Here is a 19,568-nt window from a genome sequence, read left to right on the forward strand (position 1 = left end):
ATGGATATCACTCACATTTGTGTGGTAGCATCCCTATGGGGTCGCGCCAAAAGTCAATTTCATTTCATGGATTAATGCACTTTTTGGCATTTTTAGTATTAAAATAAAACCAATGTACATGTACCCATATAAAATGCTTATGATATATATTGACATAGCAATACCAGTGACAAATATACTTAAGCATCATTCTTGTTTCATATCTCATGAAACCAGGTGAGCGATACAGGCCCTCTGGGCCTCTTGTTTAATTTTACCAGAGAAATATTAAAATTCTAATTTACTCTTGAGATAAAGATAATATCTGCATAGTTAATGCATATTCATCCAAATTACATGCTTTCAGTGCTACCTTGTTTATATTTAAAGATAGATTATATTCGGTGTATTTTTACACAATGATATACTTTGTTAACAGTACCATATTACACGTTATCTGGGTAGTGGTTGTATATTCAGGATTATCTTATATTTTGTAATACTGACTTTTACCTTAGTCATTTATAACTACAAATTAATACAGGTAGTAAAAATCAGTAGAAATATATTGATTACCTTCATATCACTCAGGGACCAATGTTGATAGAATTATTAATTGTTTATAGGTCCAATTTGTTTTCTTACATTAATGTATCTAGACTTTTATAACTTTCCTACAATCAATTTCCCAAATATAACAAAGTTTTATGAATTTTAAAAAGAGTTTTCACATTTGAGTTGCTTAGAATCTAGGTGATCAGAAATACCAAATTGTAAATATGTTGTCAAATGAAATTTAGGAGAAAGATTATGTGTCAAATTTAATTAAGTTATATTAAATTTGTATTTAAGTTAAATCTGAATTTATACATTGTAAATGTGGACTGATGAATTTAAACATGTAATTCCACCATTCATTTTTTGTAAATTTTATTTTCAAAGTACAAATGATTTATACCCCAGTATATATATATATATATATATATACTAAGTACTATCTATAATAAGCATACCTACATAGATATGAATAACTGATAGAAGTTGCCAGGGTTAGGGACCCACCTGGGTTCTGCCCGAACACTTTTGTATCTTTTATTGATAAGGAGAAAAAGAATCATTAAAATCAGGTGTTTCATGAAGAGTGCTAGAATTTAGAATTTGATTAATATTCCATGAATACTCAAATATACCGACAGGACTTTAAACAATGTTTTTTTGTTTGTTTTTTTTTCATTCAATTTGTCATAAAACAATAATATTATTTATATTATATTTGTTGCAATTTATTTTTGTTTTGTGATCTATAATAATATCCATGTTGCGATTTATTTTTGTTTTATGATATATAAGGATATCCATGTTGCGATTTATTTTTGTTTTGTGATATATAATGAAATCTGTATACTTAAACTAAGGTTATTTTAGCACAATATGAGAAGTATGAGCTATATTATACAGGCCGAAATCCGGTTACACTACTTTGTATTGTTAAAATAGTGAACATCCTTTTGTTTTGTTGTCATTAAACACTGACACTCTCGGACATTTTCTAACATTCTGAAGGATTATCTGGTAGAACATTAAATATTGTCATACTATTTTGGAATTTAGTGCCATTTTTAATTGTTTTAAACTTTCCAGAGTTTTTCGTCTTGTCTCTTCAAACAACGTACCTAATGACTGAAGTTTTAATTTTCACCTGTTGTTGATACTGTGATAGACATAATACTACTGTGATATTTACCTTGTTATATATATCATCATCTAATTCTGTCTATTTATGTGACTTTGTGTAGAAGAAAATAAATTACATACCACAATTAAATTGAATTTCACTTTGAGCACATCCATGTTCTTTACATGGACCTCTTCTGTACAGGTCATTACTTTACCTGGTAGAATGATTAGTATTTTTTTCTACTTTTCTTTTAACAAACAGCTTGAAAAAGAAATCAAAATGAACTTATCATATATTTTTTTTAAAGTTGTCTAGAAATGTAATCATTTATTTTTTCTAAAAATCAGCTGGTCGTTTATAGACACAAATATTGATATTGCAATAAGTAACCAGTGAGATTTTTAGCAACCATCAAGAACAGAAATTATTGAAAATTGTAATTTTTTTCATCAATCAAACAAAAAATGAACGAAATAAAGAACTACTACATAAAACTCTTCATCCCTACCCGGCATGTTAGATGTCATGGAATATTTAATGTAAAATAAATAATAAATGAATAAATAAAAAATTGAATAAGAATAACATAAACAAGGTATTTTTCTCTACCTGCTTTGATATTTGTGTTATCATCACATACATACACACGTAATTGTTAAAGTTCAGAATTGATGAGACTAACATATTTCTTTTTAATGCTTATTCCATGATCTATCTATACAATTTTTCTATTAAAGAATGAAAGATGATTTCGGTGTTTGTTTTATGTCACTTGAACAATACAAAACCTAGCTTGCTTATTGTAGCTTATTACCAATACTTAGCAATAATCTTTAGCATGTTTAGAGAATAAAATGTATATCATTACATATTGGGGTTAAACGACTACAGATCTCCCTTGTGACACAAGGAGATACGTTTTAAAATGATAATTGGTGTATATTTTGATTTCAATTAATATTAAAACAAATAGATATAAAAAGAACACGAAAAATCGATTCATTTTGATGTATATTTATAGTGATATCAACAAGAATAAAATGTATCTGACAAAGACAACAAATGTACCATGTACTCAACAATTCTACACGCGATCAAACATAACAGCTTTCAGAAATAAGTACTGTTAAACTAATTGTGAAATGAGTTTATCATTCACTAATTATGGGACAAAAAGTTAAACAATAGTGACGATCTACACTTGTATAGGTATAGACTTTCATGTAAATATCTAAATTATGGCTCGTTAAAAATCTAAATGATCTAATGATTCTAGTACAAGTAGTAAAACACATTGGTGATATAGAAGATTATCCCAGTTTCATCAACATTCTTTTTAACTTAAATAAAACCCTTATATTAAGGGAAATCCTCGACATAAAGAAAACCCCTTAATTTAAAGATAGCCCTTAATTACTAAAACAAAAATCATTGATATTAAGAAAATCTTTAGCTTAAAGAAAACTCGGAACCACTTAAAGAAAATCATCGACATAAAACCCCTGAACTTAAAGGAAACCTTTGCTGTAACTTGCTGTTACTTGCTATATTGTCATTCTGGTATTAGTTTGAAAATCTACATCTATTAAAACGAAACGCCAAACAATTGTGTCATAAGTTGAATATACATTTTCCAAAGGAAATCAGTATTTGATTTGTAAGGGTAACATCTAAGTTAAGGACCCATACTTAAATTCTTATGAAAAAATGTAAGTTAAGGAACATTGATGAAACCCGGGCCTGATGATTCATCGCAATTGACAAGTCCTACACATCCTTGCTGCAATGCATACAGTTATTTGATTGAAAATATAATCCTTTTAAACGAAACTAGTCGCTTTTTATCGTTAGAACATGGATCATTTTCAAGTTAGATGAATATTCGTGTTCAACCTCTGTAATTTCTCAGTCCTACACAGGCAATATTCCTTCACGTGAAGTTTTTTCATGTGAAATCACGTGAAATTCACGTGAAAAAACTTCACGTGAAATTCACATGAATTTTTTCATATGAATTTCACATGAAAAATTTCACATGAATTTCACTTTTTTGCCCTTTTCACGTGATTTTCACGTGAAGGAATATTGCCTGTGTACACTGGAAACTTGAGAGACTCGATCATCGCCAGCATCGGTACATAACAATAAGTACACTTGATTATTTTAAACAGCAATACTGCTCTGTATCTCCGCCATCTCTATGTTGTAATTTCTGTCCTGAATATTATCACTGGACAGAGTACAGAATGTATACCACTACCAGTCAAACTTTCTGGACAGAGTACAGAATGTATTACACTACCAGGCAAACTTTCTGGACAGAGTACAGAATGTATTACACTACCAGGCAAACTTTCTGGACAGAGTACAGAATGTATTACACTACCAGGCAAACTTTCTGGACAGAGTACAGAATGTATACCACTACCAGTCAAACTTTCTGGACAGAGTACAGAATGTATACCACTACCAGTCAAACTTTCTGGACAGAGTACAGAATGTATACCACTACCAGTCAAACTTACTGGACAGAGTACAGAATGTATACCACTACCAGTCAAACTTTCTGGACAGAGTACAGAATGTATACCACTACCAGTCAAACTTTCTGGACAGAGTACAGAATGTATACCACTACCAGTCAAACTTTCTGGACAGAGTACAGAATGTATACCACTACCAGTCAAACTTTCTGGACAGAGTACAGAATGTATACCACTACCAGTCAAACTTTCTGGACAGAGTACAGAATGTATACCACTACCAGTCAAACTTTCTGGACAGAGTACAGAATGTATACCACTACCAGTCAAACTCTCTGGACAGAGTACAGAATGTATTACCACTACCAGTCAAACTTTCTGGACAGAGTACAGAATGTATACCACTACCAGTCAAACTTTCTGGACAGAGTACAGAATGTATTACACTACCAGTCAAACTTTCTGGACAGAGTACAGAATGTATACCACTACCAGTCAAACTTTCTGGACAGAGTACAGAATGTATACCACTACCAGTCAAACTTTCCGTATATCACTGTAACAGGAAGTCGTGTCTTGGTAAAGCCTCTTTCAAATTTTTTTTCTAGAATCCATCTCGGAAGAAACTATCTAGTTAGTTGCTAATTTCTTGACTGTCACAACGACAATAAATCCTTTTTATTCCATTACGTGTATGTATGCATTCCGCAGTATAACACTTCGTGGAAATAAAACGCATACAATTATAGTACATCATTGAAACGGATATATACCATATATTCCGTGTGAATCGGATTTAAAAGCTAACATAAATTGATGTGTGACGTTTCAGTGACTTTACAATGATCATATTCGATATATTATAGAATTCTGACTGTGTCCAATGCTTTGGTCCGACTTCCTGAAGAGAGATTCTGTAGAACCTGTAAAAGAAATATAGAATGATAATTATTTGAAAATGAAAAAAAAGTGATTTAGTTTCACTTAAAATTTAATTGAAGCTATGAGATAAGACATACTGTATTCCTGATGGTTCACGACATCAGGATATAGACAAATTAAATCATTTGCACGCAAAAACATTGTATTCGGTTGTCTACATCAATACAAAGCCAATGATATATTTCTACTATTATTCTTCATACATTTTTAATGCATCCATCGGTTTAAGTTCAAATCAGTTTGATTTTCAGAATCAAAGAATATTTATTGGTGGTATTCGGTGTCTCATCCAATATTTAGTTCAAAAAGTGATACTTATATCGGTATTCTTTGTTGTTTTGATCAAGTCCTTATCAATATTCAAAACAGACATATATCTAGGTTATTGGCTCTCCAGATTGAATTAAATACATCCTATGTTTATCAAACCTAAATTTGATGTTAGTTTCGTCAGTGTTGATGTGCATCTACATAAGGAGAAGGAAATGATCATTAGATGATGTAATTCCGGTCGCCTTCGTTATCTTGGAAACAACAAATCGTCACTGACATATGTCGCGGAATTACTGCGGTCTGTGGCCATATTACACAACTGATATTACATCTTGTACTTAAAGTTACTTTCTTTGACAGCAAAATCAGTCAGAAGTCAGAATCGTCACTAATATGACGTCACGATTATACAGCGAGTTGTGGTCCTATCCAAGCTGATATTACGGGTATAATAACACACTATTTCAGACTTACTCTACCTTGAGAGTTGTATTGACGTCGCCGGCGGAGTTTGGCTTCTCTCCTGGTCACTATTGCACTGTTGGGTCTCCTCTGTATTGCACTCTGCAAAAACACAATAAAAAATGAGCAAATGATAATCTCAAGGATTGTCAATTTTCACTCTAGTACTGTATTGTTTTTAGTTCAACTGCATATGTTACTTTTTTATTCAATTGTCATATTCTAGGACTGCATTTTTTAGTTCAACTGCATATGTTATTTTTTTATCCAGTTGTCATATTACATTATATATAAAACATAATCCATTGTCATATTTTAAGTAGTCATCCATTGTCATATGTATTGATGGTATCCATTGTCGTATTGTATGCCATTATCCATTGTCTTTTTATATGACATTATTCATTGTCATATCCATTGTCATTTAATATGGCATTCTAGCTGTCCTACCAATTCATTGGCGGTATCATTGTCATTATTTCCAGAATCGTGGAGTCGCCTTGTACAATCCTCTAGAGACCTCTGACGTAGTGTCGGTGGGGTTTTCTTGGTGGATGGCGATCGAGGTGTTGCTGGCGTGTTCTGTTAAATACAGTTAAACGTAATGGATCGAAAATAGCTTTGGTCAATTATAACGATTTCAATACTGAAAGAAATAAACCTACCATAAATATGCGAGTTACATTAAATAATAAAACAAAACGAGTAAAAATAATTAATACGATTCGTTAAACATTAGCACACCGCTTGTCATTTGCAGATGGTTTTCGAATATGAAAGAATATAGAAGACATAGATCTATACCAGCATCAACATACATGAGTATATAAATACACCAACGCAATCAATATACATGACTAGATATACTACATCATCGAACATATTGGATGATAATTGCCATAGCATTAAAACAAAGAACGAACTATATATAGGAGATAAACATATTTGAATTCGTTTAAATATAAAATACACACGTGAATCACATTCTTTCAAATCCAATATCAAAAACTATGAAATTGATTAAATTGTGGTATTGCACCTCGTCATAAATATTTTGACAGTTCTGTCAACTCATCGTAAGTTGTTTCCTCTATCTCCTTCTAGGTATCATCACTACATGTATATGAACATTTGGCAAAAGGTCATAGAAGGACGAAAAAAGTGTATTGTGCAGTTTGATATATGGTTGACTCTACTGTATTTAACTTCCAATTTGTATTGAACGATGAGAAATCTCTTTTTGTACAGTTCTTTATAACCTACCATAATGGCTGGGCGTGGCGTCTGCGTAGCTTCCTCTTCAACAGTATCCCGTAAGAACTTGCTTGGAGTGTACTTGTATTCTACCTTACTCCCACTCCTGTTTCGCTGCTGGATAGCTTTTTTCCTCTTTTTATCTATGACCATGAGTTTATCTCGCAGAATGTTGATCCTCATTTTGTTTGCTGACATCATAAACTTGGCCTGGTTGTTTTCTGCTTGTAGAATTGTGTCCCAACTAATAACAACAATTTCACGTGAAGTTGTTTACAAATGGCTATATATAGTAATTTACAACCACTATATCTGAACTTATGGAACAAGTAACATCCGCATATCAAATATCAAATGGGATTTAATACCGTATTTCTTGAACAAAGCTGATAACAAATGAGAGTACTTCCTATGCCAATTTGGCAAAAACTCAACAAATATAACATTCCTTAGGCCTAGAAGTTAGTCATCGTACGAGTCGTAAGTTCCTAAACGTAGAAAAATACTTCATTTAGGCGTCAGAGACTAATGTGTGAAAATCATGTACAATTATAGAAAGGACAAGTCTATGTCCATGTGTAGCCTTTGTTGAGGTCGCGAGGATAACTTTGACACCCTGTATAGCTTTTTATTGAGTGGTCGTTTGGACTAACTGGACACCCCGTATAACCTTTTGTTGAGGGGTTGTTAGGACTAACTTGACACCCTGTATAACCTTTTGTTGAGGGGTTGTTAGGACTAACTTGACACCCCGTATAACCTTTTGTTGAGGGGTTGTTAGGACTAACTTGACACCCCGTATAACCTTTTGTTGAGGGGTTGTTAGGACTAACTTGACACCCCGTATAACCTTTTGTTGAGGGGTTGTTAGGACTAACTTGACACCCCGTATAACCTTTTGTTGAGGGGTTGTTAGGACTAACTTGACACCCCGTATAACCTTTTGTTGAGGGGTTGTTAGGACTAACTTGACACCCCGTATAACCTTTTGTTGAGGGGTTGTTAGGACTAACTTGACACCCCGTATAACCTTTTGTTGAGGGGTTGTTAGGACTAACTTGACACCCCGTATAACCTTTTGTTGAGGGGTTGTTAGGACTAACTTGACACCCCGTATAACCTTTTGTTGAGGGGTTGTTAGGACTAACTTGACACCCCGTATAACCTTTTGTTGAGGGGTTGTTAGGACTAACTTGACACCCCGTATAACCTTTTGTTGAGGGGTTGTTAGGACTAACTTGACACCCTGTATAACCTTTTGTTGAGGGGTTGTTAGGACTAACTTGACACCCTATATAACCTTTTGTTGAGGGGTTGTTAGGACTAACTTGACACCCCGTATAACCTTTTGTTGAGGGGTTGTTAGGACTAACTTGACACCATGTATAACCTTTGTGAAGGGGAAGTAAGGGCTGCCTTGATACCCTGTATACTCTTTGTTAATGGGAAGTAAGGACTGCCTTGACACAATGTATAACTTGTAGGTGAGGGGTCGTTAGGACTACCTTGACACCCTATATAATTTTTGTGAAGGGGTAGTTAGGACTGCCTTGTCACTTTGTATAATTTTTTGTTGAGGGGTGTTAATGACTACCTTGATACCCTGTATAACCTTGAGTTGTTGGTAGTTAGGGATACCTTGGTACTCTGGATAACATTTTGTTGAGGGGTTGTTAGGACTAACTTGACACCCTGTATAACATTTTGTTGAGGGGTTGTTAGGACTAACTTGACACCCTGTATAACATTTTGTTGAGGGGTTGTTAGGACTAACTTGACACCCTGTATAACATTTTGTTGAGGGGTTGTTAGGACTAACTTGACACCCCGTATGACCTTTTGTTGAGGGGTAGTTAGGAATACCTTGACACCCTATATAACCTTCGAGTTGTGGGTAGTTAGGACTAATGTGTATTCCCTTCTGATGTTATATTGACATATCTTTATTACTTTGTCATTGTGTACTTACTCCTCCTCTTGTTTGCTCCCTTTCCCTCTCTGATGAACCTGTTTTTCTGCCATGGCTACTGCTTTCCGTACTATGTCATCTGATTTCATTGTAACAAGAACACCATTTTTCTAAGAAACAGAGCAGAAAAGAATTCTATTTATCTATTTATTTTTCTTTTTTGTTTTCCGTTTTTTGTTTGTTTTTTAGTTGCTTTGAAAATCCTCGTTTGAGAATTTGAGAATTTGTTTTATCAAAACGCTGAGGTCAGAAATATGTCCAACGAAAACAAGTAAATATGTAATAAAATGGAATGAGGCTCAGGACGGAGCTGCTTGACTGTAGCTTGGTATGCATACTACCCTAAATTGGGATATTTGGTGTTCGAAAAGTTTGGCGATTTTGTTTGGTCAAAACAAGGTGGTTTCATTTTGGTGTGTCTAACTTTGGCGATATCAACCCTGTGTCAAATTTTGGCGTATTGTGACGTTCATGTGGCAATCTCGACTTCAGCCATCTCAGTGTTTCATCATCGTCACACTACGATTGTTTTTGAAGTCATGACGGTTGACAGACCGGAAGATCTACTGTCCCGTTTTGTTTGAGATACACATAAGTAACTAATTCTGACTTATCTATTCATACACACTCGTCAATATAGCCTGTGCAAGTGTCAATATACCTATAAGATATATTTTTACGTTTCGGCTTATAACATTTGAACAGAGAATCGATCGAAACCTTGTAAACTTGCCTGAGCAGTACCCGTGTTTTCACAAACATCAAACGTTTACAAGTACAACGATACTACACAAAAATTATAGTAACCATGCCTTCATGACTTCTTATTGAAAAATGACAAAACGGCAACGTTACCATTTGGTGAGTTATTTTTTTATGCTTTCATGTCAGGCGCCAGTTAAACCAAAATACAATCATAGTCAAAATATCCCAATTTACGGTCAAATGTACTAAAACCATAATAAATTATTTAATTATAATAAGTCAATACATTAGCAAAGAATGCCGACACAATAGCAAAGCTATAATTCAAATTTAAATTCGATGAAACGAAGGCAAGATATAAACAGAAATATAGACTTGCATGAACATTCCTGAAAAGGTATAGAGAGAAACACGACTACGTACTCCGGAGGAGAGGCGTCCTTTGTTCATCGACGACACCTGCCATGCAAATCTAGGTCAAATCACAATTATATATTTCAAGACGAGAAACCATCTTGTGACTTGGTGTGTCTCTTATATACACGTGAAATATAAAATATTTGAGTGAGAGGGAGAAAAGGTTTCGTTACCATGAACCCCTCCTTTTCCTCAACAGGAACGTCTGTTGTTTCCCATGCTTTCTTTAGATGCTTGCTGAGTTCACTGTTTTCGTCCAAAAGTTCCAGCAGAGCCTCTTTATCATCAACACCCTGTCAATAAGATAGATAATCAATGTTTTATATGACATTTTAATTTTACCTCTTGACGTAATGCATTTCATTTTTGAAGATACGATACAAAGTTATTATTGATTCATTTCAGCACTAAAATAGTCCTGAACTCTATTTTGCTCTTTCACATCGCAAATTATATCCTCAAAGCTGTTATTGTTATTTCTTAATATTGTGCATTTTTTTAGATAAAACATGGAATCATCGCAAAGATATCGAAGATTAGTTTCATTGATTTAAGTATTCTTTTCATTCTTTTGCTTAACGTAACGTTATGAGGATAATGAAACCCTGGACATAGATTTGGCTGGTTATATTGCCTTTTTATATGAAAAGTTCTTAAAATATTTAGTATGGGGTTGTGTGATTTATGGTTGTTTACTAACAAATATTGATGAATATGAAGCTATGTTGTATACTCGTTACATACATAAGTGCAGAATATATAAAATGACTATCTATACCTTACTACGTGAACCGTAACTAACATACTATATAGTTTGGAACTAACAAGGATAACTACATGTACATTGTAACTATGATACATAACGATGGTGTGGCTAAAACCTACATACAGGTTTATAAATATGATATCTACTGGACTAAACAACTGCCGGACGGCTTATAGATTTGTAAAAACAAGACACTCTGTAATCATGACAATATTAAAATTATACCTATGAAATATTTAGATATATTCCAGATTAGAAAAAAAATGTCATTATCGAATCTATCTGGTCGTTGACATTTGGCCAGGATTTGTGTTTGTAGGCATATTTTAGCTCTAAGATAAAATTACATTCTGTAGCAACCATGGCTTTGAGAAACCGAGCTAGATAAAGTTTGGTAATTCGGAGCAAACGCCAACGGGAATATAACACACTAGTCTGCTTCTGCTCCTTTGTGGTGTCGAGACACAAACCTGCATGTAATAGATACATCACTGCACACTAACATGGTATGTTTAACACAATATCACGGGCTAACGTGTTAGGTTGATTTCAAACACTTGGTTATATCGTTTTATACAATTGGTTTTAACCAAGCTGGGCACGCCATGTTGTTAGTGATTGTAAAACACATTATGTACACACAAGCATATTTTTACAATACATTTTTTTTTGGTATTTGAACAATGTAATGTGCAATATTTCTTGTTAAACATTTCATTTGCATAATATATGTGCATTGATTTGCGAGTAGATTGCGTTTATTATACTGAGTTATGAATTAATCATCTATTGTAAAATCGAATGAAATCGTCCCGCAAAAGTATCTGAATTACCGTAAATCTCCTTCCGAATCTATCATCGTGTATATAACCACAATCAATGGAAAATGGAAATTTCGATCTATTGAAATGTTTGCGCTATAACTATTGGGAATGTTTGCGTTAAACAACCTATTGAGTCAATATTTTCTAGGAAACACACCATTTAAAGATAATAAATGTAAAATGTAAAATCTCAATATTGTGGAAATTTCCATTTTACAGTGATATATACAATGCAGGTACACACACGCGCACACATATTCATGCCTAGTTAGTATGGTCATGCATTTTTACCTTCAATACATTTCGGATTTTCTTGTAGTTAACCTGTATAATGGTATAAAAGCATCGAACACAAATGTATAGAAAACGTAAACATTATATAACATTATTACTTACCATCATGTTAATGTAGACATGCCCTAGATTGGCTAGACGTAAGTACTTCTTTATATTGTATCTTTTTATAATATTTGTAATATATCTGAGGAAGTATTGATTTTTGTTCTTTAATATTCATTTGAACCATATTTTGATGAAAATTATTGTTTTTAAAACATTATGAACTTACAGTGTACAGTTACACTAAATGATATTCAACCAGCGGCCAGTAAAAACTGCATATTCTCTACTGCTAGTATTCTATTATGGTAAAAAGCAGGTAAACTAATTGTCTTATCTGAAATACTATTTAAGAATTGTACTTAAGACAAGTGAATAAAAAACTATAAATGTCTAAGGATGAAGTTGTATTAATATGTATTAGATCATCTAATCACCAATCATTAAAATACTTGTTAAAAATGCAGTAGTAAAACCTGATATTACGGACATACACGGTAAAAGTCTAATTTCTGCAACAATGTGGTTAAATTCTCATATTAAACCGATATTTCCTCGTATCGATCAAAACTGATACTATTCATGTCAATAAATGCAGGTTTCACTCATAATTGATTCATTAATTAAAAAAAAAAACTTTAAGAGAAAACATAATAAATGTCCATGTTAGATGAGAAAAAGCACAGAAAATACATCTACGGAATCGAACTAATAAGAACCCTGTGAACAGTTTGTTAACAATCATTGTTATAGGGAACAACCAACCAATTGAAAAAACAGATTTTTGAAACAGCCCCTGTGTATAGAAAGTTGAGCCAAGGATAAAATGTCTGGCAGCCACTGATTGGCCAGTATGTTATGAAGCGAGAAAATAGATATGTAGCCTAATAGGTAACTATCAATAAGAAATGTTGATATTAATTTCGTAAGTCCGATCGATTTTTTCCCAAAAGTTCAGGTAATAACAATTAACAGGTAAACATTGAAGATTTTTGAGAATTTTTACTGCGAAATTCACCCATTTTCAAAATGGCTACCCTGGAGAAAATTTGAGCTGAAGGACCCAACTTTTTTTTTTGATTAGGTATTATATCAGACCCTAAACTTTTGTTATAAACCATAATTGTCATATTGAATTCAAGAATTCGAATGAAATACTCCAAAACGTTAACACTAAAGTCTATGGGAAAACAATTGGTTGGTTGGTCTCTTATAAGACGACCTGGAAATGATATCTCACAATACAAACCTTTGAGTAGTGCTTTTCCAAAGTTCGTGCAAGTTCCATGCCAAGAAGTTTGCTTTCAGATTTTGGGTTCCCATTTTCATCCTTCCCTGATTCTAATGATTCCCCTACTGTTTAATGAAAATGATACAAAATTGATACATTAGACCTGTATGAGTTCGATAACGAAATAACGAATCCATAATTTCAACTCAAAATAAAAAAAACGAGGAGTTGCATGGAAATAATTGAAAAGGTACAGAGATAATAGGACCAGGTGTTCCGGAAGAGTAAACGTCTTCTGCGTCATCGACTACACTTCCCACACCAATCTTAGTCAAATGTCACATACGCAAAATGACAAATAGGGCTTTACAAAATGAATGTATGTATTTGGCAGTGTTATTAATATCAGATGATTAGAATCGCCAACCTCTTGTGTTTATTATTGTACATTTTGTGATTTATTTTTGAAATATGATGATTTACGTTCAAAATATTATTTTGTTGGCATTCGATAAGATTCCAAAGCAAGGAACGTTTTGCAAACTCTTAAGGTGGAACGGTAAACACGGAGAAAATCATAATAAAAATAGGTCACGATAAGACTAAGACGGTCGTGGTGCTATCACCCGATAGGTCACTATAAGAATACGACTGGTGTGGTGTTGCTACCCGATAGGTCACGATAACACGATAAGAGGTAAGACGGTCATGGTGTTGCTACCCAATATGTCACGATGAGACTAAGACAGCCGGGGTGTTGCTAGTCAATAGGTCACGATAAGAATAAGACGGTCGTTATGCTATCATCCATTAGGTCACGATAAAACTAAGACGGCCGTCGTGTTGTTATTCAATATGTCACGATGATAATATGACAGCCGTGGTGTTGCTAGTCAATAGGTCACGATAATACTAAGACGGATGTTGTTTAAGACGAAATAGGTCACGATAAGACGTAAGACGGTCGTGGTGTTGCTACCCAATATGTCACGAGAAGACGTAAGACGGTCGTGGTGTTGCTACCCAATATATCACGATCAGACTAAGACAGTGTTGCTAGTCAATGGGTCACGATAAGACGCATTACGGCCGTGGTGTTGCTAGTCAATAGGTCACGATAAGACGTAAGACGGTCGTGGTGTTGCTACCCAATAGGCCACGTTAAGACAATTGTCGGGATGCTTTTCCTACCGTCATTTTCGTCTTTAACGTCTTCATTATCTTCTGCGTCGTCGTCTGAATCGCTATTGACGTCAACAAAGCCATTTTTCGTTGTTCTTTCCATTGCGGTCGCTGGTCGCCGTCGTTGGCTATCGTGATGACCTGTTTGTCGACTAGGGTACACGGCTGATTTCACACGGAACGGAGTATAATGTGCTCCTTTCATTATAAATCTGTACATATTCTCTTTGTATTGATCACTGAAAAGAACATTAAAATATATTCCATTTGACATAGCTATGATTATTAATTAGAATCATTATTTTTCTGTATGAAAAATATAATGATATTATATGGCTAGTGTCATAAGAGACGTACTTTTAGGGATGTACTGTACTGACCAGGGATAGATGTAAAGCTGTAACGTTCCCAGGATGTACGTCGACGACAGAAGATGTACAATACCGAGGATGTGGGTAGAAAGTGACCAGGGGTAACAGAGATGATGGCTTATATATGTTTTAAATTAAAATTGAATAAGAAAAAAAGAAACAAAAAGTGTGAGAATTGAAAATAGCTTCTCAATTTTAATTGATTTGATATCAATTAAATTGAATGACACAAAATTTACATCTGAATATGTCGGGTATATCAAAGATTTGAGTTTTATGTGGATCTTTATTGTATATACTGTAGTACTAAACTATCAGACGGGGCCTGACGATGTATAAACGTTAGGTAATTTGATAGTAAATGTACCTAGAAGACGGTGGCCTTGAATTGACGCTGCATCCGTTTGACGTACACATGTAATGGAGCTTTCCCTTTTCCTTCAGTGTCTCTTTGATCCGGTAGAATTTGTAATTGTTCCAGAGAGTGTTCCGGTAGCCACGATCCATAAGGGAGTCCTCTGGGGGAAACTCGTGTCGGTGTTCCTCAACAAACCGAACAAGGATCTCCTTATGTAGAACCTGGAACGCTACCCTATGAAACAAGCATACAGACCTACGGATTGTACAAAGGACACATGATACCAGCGACTTTCAATACAAAAAGAGTAATGTATACATGTAGTAGAGCCAGACATGGATTCAGCTATACCAAGACTATCTAGGACTCATCAGTGATGCCACAGGTGTAGGAGGCGATGGAGTAAATGCAAAAGAGAAATAAGAAAATCTGCTTAAGGATGTGCAATTATTCATAAGTATATTTTCGTTTGTGATATTACACATTTTATTTTTTTGCAGTTGATTGAGAAACTAATGTCTAATGTGTAATATATTAAGAAGTTGAAATGACTCCCGTAAACAGGTTAGGATATTTACAGAGCAATATATATAGAGAATACTGAATGGTTTCCTGTTAAATATTGCATTTTTGTAACGTGTATGGCAGGCTATCGATATGTTTCACGTGAGCTAAACAAGGTACTCATAATTTGGATCCGAACCGAAAAACCAATTTCGTGATTTCAATTCAGCGGATAGAAATGGACGTTCTTATTGGTCAAAAGTAAAATTGTATTATCTCTAAGATTCTTATACCGTTATAAGTTAAAAGAAGTAGCAGTTTTTTTTATCAAGTTGATAATTTCCGATATTTCACTGGTAAAGTGCGTTTAAAAACATTAACTGCCCGTATAATTTTCAATAAAACATTTCTTTTGCGTGTACTCATCAAGAGGTTATTGTTTTAGCTCCTGATAGTAACTTCGTCTGGTGATCTGTATATATCATCACTGATGATTTTAAAATCATCGATGAATCTTTGATGACATGTACGATATTCCGAAAAGTAATAAACTCCATCGACACAGGCAATTGAAAACATGTGTCTTAAAACACAATGGCCCGATATGCATTATTCGATTGATATATATGGTAAACGAGGTATAATTAGTAAGCGGTGTCATTTTCTGCATAAAAAATGCTACTAATCAAAGTATTGGGGTAGGGCTTCATATTAGTTTCTAAGCAATAACAATACGTATTAATATGTTACCATTTTGTAAAATATTCATTATTCATATTTGAATGTTTATTCGGTGATTTCACACTACTCCATTGAAATATTTATATAATAAGATAATTCAAATGTAAATATATGTGAATTTTTAACACAGTTTCACTTGTTCACGTTCTTTGATATGCTTCGGAAACTTGACATGATATGTTTAATATAAGTTTGCATTTTTGGAATGTATTACCATTTCAGCAATGCTTTTTCCCAGCTGAGGAAACAAAATTCGAACGTAGCATATGATATGTGATTAATCACTCACCTGGGGATTTTGTAACACACAGTTGAACTTGTAGTTGTTATTCTGGCGTAGCTAGGCTCCATATCTAACAGGCATTCATCACCAAAGAAGTCATCTGAAAGAAAAAATAAATGACTTCACTTACTAATTAGATTCTCATATGCTAGTGTGAACATTTAAGGCAGGTAATATCCAGGTAAGATATGAACCTATGTTTCTAACGTAAACTATTGGCTAACTAAAAGGTAAAATGGTTGTTTCGTTTATTTTTGTGGTTCTCTGGTCAATCGCAGTATTACTATTTATATAATTTATAAAATAGAGTTTTTGGTCACATCGCATAATCTTATTTAAATATATTCTACTTCCTTTTGCAATCGTAAGTAAGACATGTTCCATGCTCGTTAATACTGTATGTCCAGTGGTTCTCTTGCCAGTCACACAGTTCTTAATTTCAAAACAATCTTAATGGTAAAAAAGATAAGTTTATCACAAAGGAATATACTTTACCCATTGTATATTGCATCTTCATGTTAACAATAATGCAGTGTTATTTGTGAACTAGTATTACCGTTTTACTACTTCTGATGTATACAGAATACTATAAACGTGCACATTCACGCTAAATACACAAAGGCTGCGAACAGTTTCCTCCGGCTGTTATTTTGTGATGTACATGTATGTGGATTTATGGGAAAAGCACAAAAGAAAAAAATGCAGAAACAATTCACACGCATATAGTTTGTATTCCTATTGAAATCGCGAAATTAAACCCCCGCGGAAAACGGTTATATCTAAAGCTAAATTTTCTCACTATTAATTTAAACACTGGAATCTTTAAACAAGAGAAGGATGAACATCACATACATATTGGTCGTGGTGTATAATGCCGTTATTAATTAGGGCGGCAATGAGGTGCATGCCAAGAGTGGGGTGATTTTTAGTTGGCATGAGACTCAAGTCAAATGAGTCCTGCGTCTCAGAGTGACTATACATATTCTGGACGATTCCTGTACCTGGTTCCCGACAGGACATGTAGAACAGTGCAGTAATGTCGGACTCTCGGATGTACACCTCTCTCTCGCACTGACATCGACCTTAAAGGAAGAACAACATTTATCAACAATACAATTAACACGCATTAAGATAGTATTAATTTTTTCTAGTTGGATTTTTTAAAATGTGATACACGACCTACTCACGACAAGGATTACGTAATGAAAACCAGCACATGATAGGGCGAAACTAGAAACTATAAAGTTAAATATGGAATACAAAACTATGCCAGTCCCGTCGGTAACATGTAGTAGGCTCCTTACGTTAGCTACGATACTCTACATGTCCTACTCACCAGATCTGATGATAAAGAGGAAGTCAGCAATCTCTCCTTGCTCGATGATGACTTTATTAGGAGGGTATTCCTGTCATTCATAATAAACGAATATTTCAGATTTTTATTCTTAATACATAAGTTATCAACACAATCAATGCATAGCAGCATGTGATAAATATATGTAATGTTGATAATGACGGATGGAAATTATTTCATAAACGGATGCGTTTAAAAAGGATCAATTTGGCAAAAATACCACCGCTTGATTGCATTTGTGAAACCTGGATGATAAACATTCAAAGTATTTACTTAGTATTTCTAAGTGTTTTATAAGTATATTCTATATGTATTTTAGAATTGAGTCATTAAATTACTCTACATATTTGCATGACATTGGTCGAGACATCAAATCTATTGAACCCTGTAGCCATTAAGCTGATCCTGTAAGATATATATTTTATTTACAGTATCGGAGAAGCCCGTTTTATTGAAAAGTGTACCCGACTTTATAACTTTAAGACTGGAATATATTAATTTGAAATTTGATCATGTTACTTTAAAACTCGTCTTTTACATATCCGCTAGCTGTTTGATACAAAATAATGCACCTTAAATAATCAAAAAGGATGTTTTTGTAATTGATAAAACGAAATAATTATATTATAGTCACAGTACGGTTAGACACTATTTGTGGTTTTACATCTAAGGATATTTGCAGGCTAAATTATGAAGGGTCATGGTTCCATGTTACATAGGGCATTGCTCTGGGCTCAGTATAACTAATGTGATAGGGTACAGCTTTTATAAGAAATCCGCTGATGTGCTAATTGAGCATAAAAATAGTATATACTTGGCCTTTCAGTATCCACAGAAAGAGTCGTTCATTGTATAGTAAAATAATAATGCAGAAAAGAAGGAGTATTTAAGTAAGAATGGAATGGATTTTAAACTGCTCTCTTTATTAAAACTTTATCAAATGAGATTGACATTCAAGTATAAACACAAAATATTATAAAGCAGGCTATTTTCTAACGTATGCTAACCTAAAGGGTTGTATAATTTTGGCATATATTAATTTGTCGTAATATAGTTGTATTTGTGTATGCTTGGTAGCTTGATGTCAAGCGTCAATTCATAAGCAATTTCGTTGACGAACGCGAATCCAGTTAATCAATGCTTTACCAAAAGTTGTATTGGAACATAAAATATTTAATTTCCTCTTGATAATATCTGTTTATATTACCACAAACACGTGCCTAAACACCTGTAATACAATTATTCTGCATGCATTAAAGGTCCTTTTAAATCATAAAGGCTTGATGATTTTATCATTTGTGTATTCAATTAAAGCGAACGAAATGTCAAGTGAATTAAAAACCCAAGTAAGCTCATCGATTCTCATATCATGTTCTCTCGGAGTAAATGGGAAATGTGTGTTCAGCTATGTTGTAGTCTAAATCATACCGCTATTAACAGTGGATGTGTATTC

General features: G+C 33.8%; 1 protein-coding gene across 1 annotated transcript in view; it reads right to left on the reverse strand.

The window, feature by feature from the left end:
- Positions 1-2,650: 2,650 nt before the first annotated feature.
- Positions 2,651-19,568, reverse strand: part of LOC117344960 — a 53,164-nt gene continuing 36,246 nt past the window's right edge. The window contains 13 exon segments of the mRNA XM_033907851.1: positions 2,651-5,063; positions 5,835-5,919; positions 6,268-6,399; positions 7,081-7,315; positions 9,041-9,150; positions 10,336-10,455; positions 12,044-12,076; positions 13,341-13,447; positions 14,514-14,743; positions 15,243-15,467; positions 16,768-16,861; positions 17,763-17,843; positions 18,098-18,167. Coding sequence (XP_033763742.1) covers positions 4,987-5,063; positions 5,835-5,919; positions 6,268-6,399; positions 7,081-7,315; positions 9,041-9,150; positions 10,336-10,455; positions 12,044-12,076; positions 13,341-13,447; positions 14,514-14,743; positions 15,243-15,467; positions 16,768-16,861; positions 17,763-17,843; positions 18,098-18,167 — 1,599 coding nt within the window. The 3' untranslated portion in view covers positions 2,651-4,986.

The sequence above is a fragment of the Pecten maximus genome, chromosome 16 (genome assembly GCF_902652985.1).
Source record: "Pecten maximus chromosome 16, xPecMax1.1, whole genome shotgun sequence".
In the NCBI taxonomy this organism is placed as follows: Eukaryota; Metazoa; Mollusca; class Bivalvia; order Pectinida; family Pectinidae; genus Pecten; species Pecten maximus.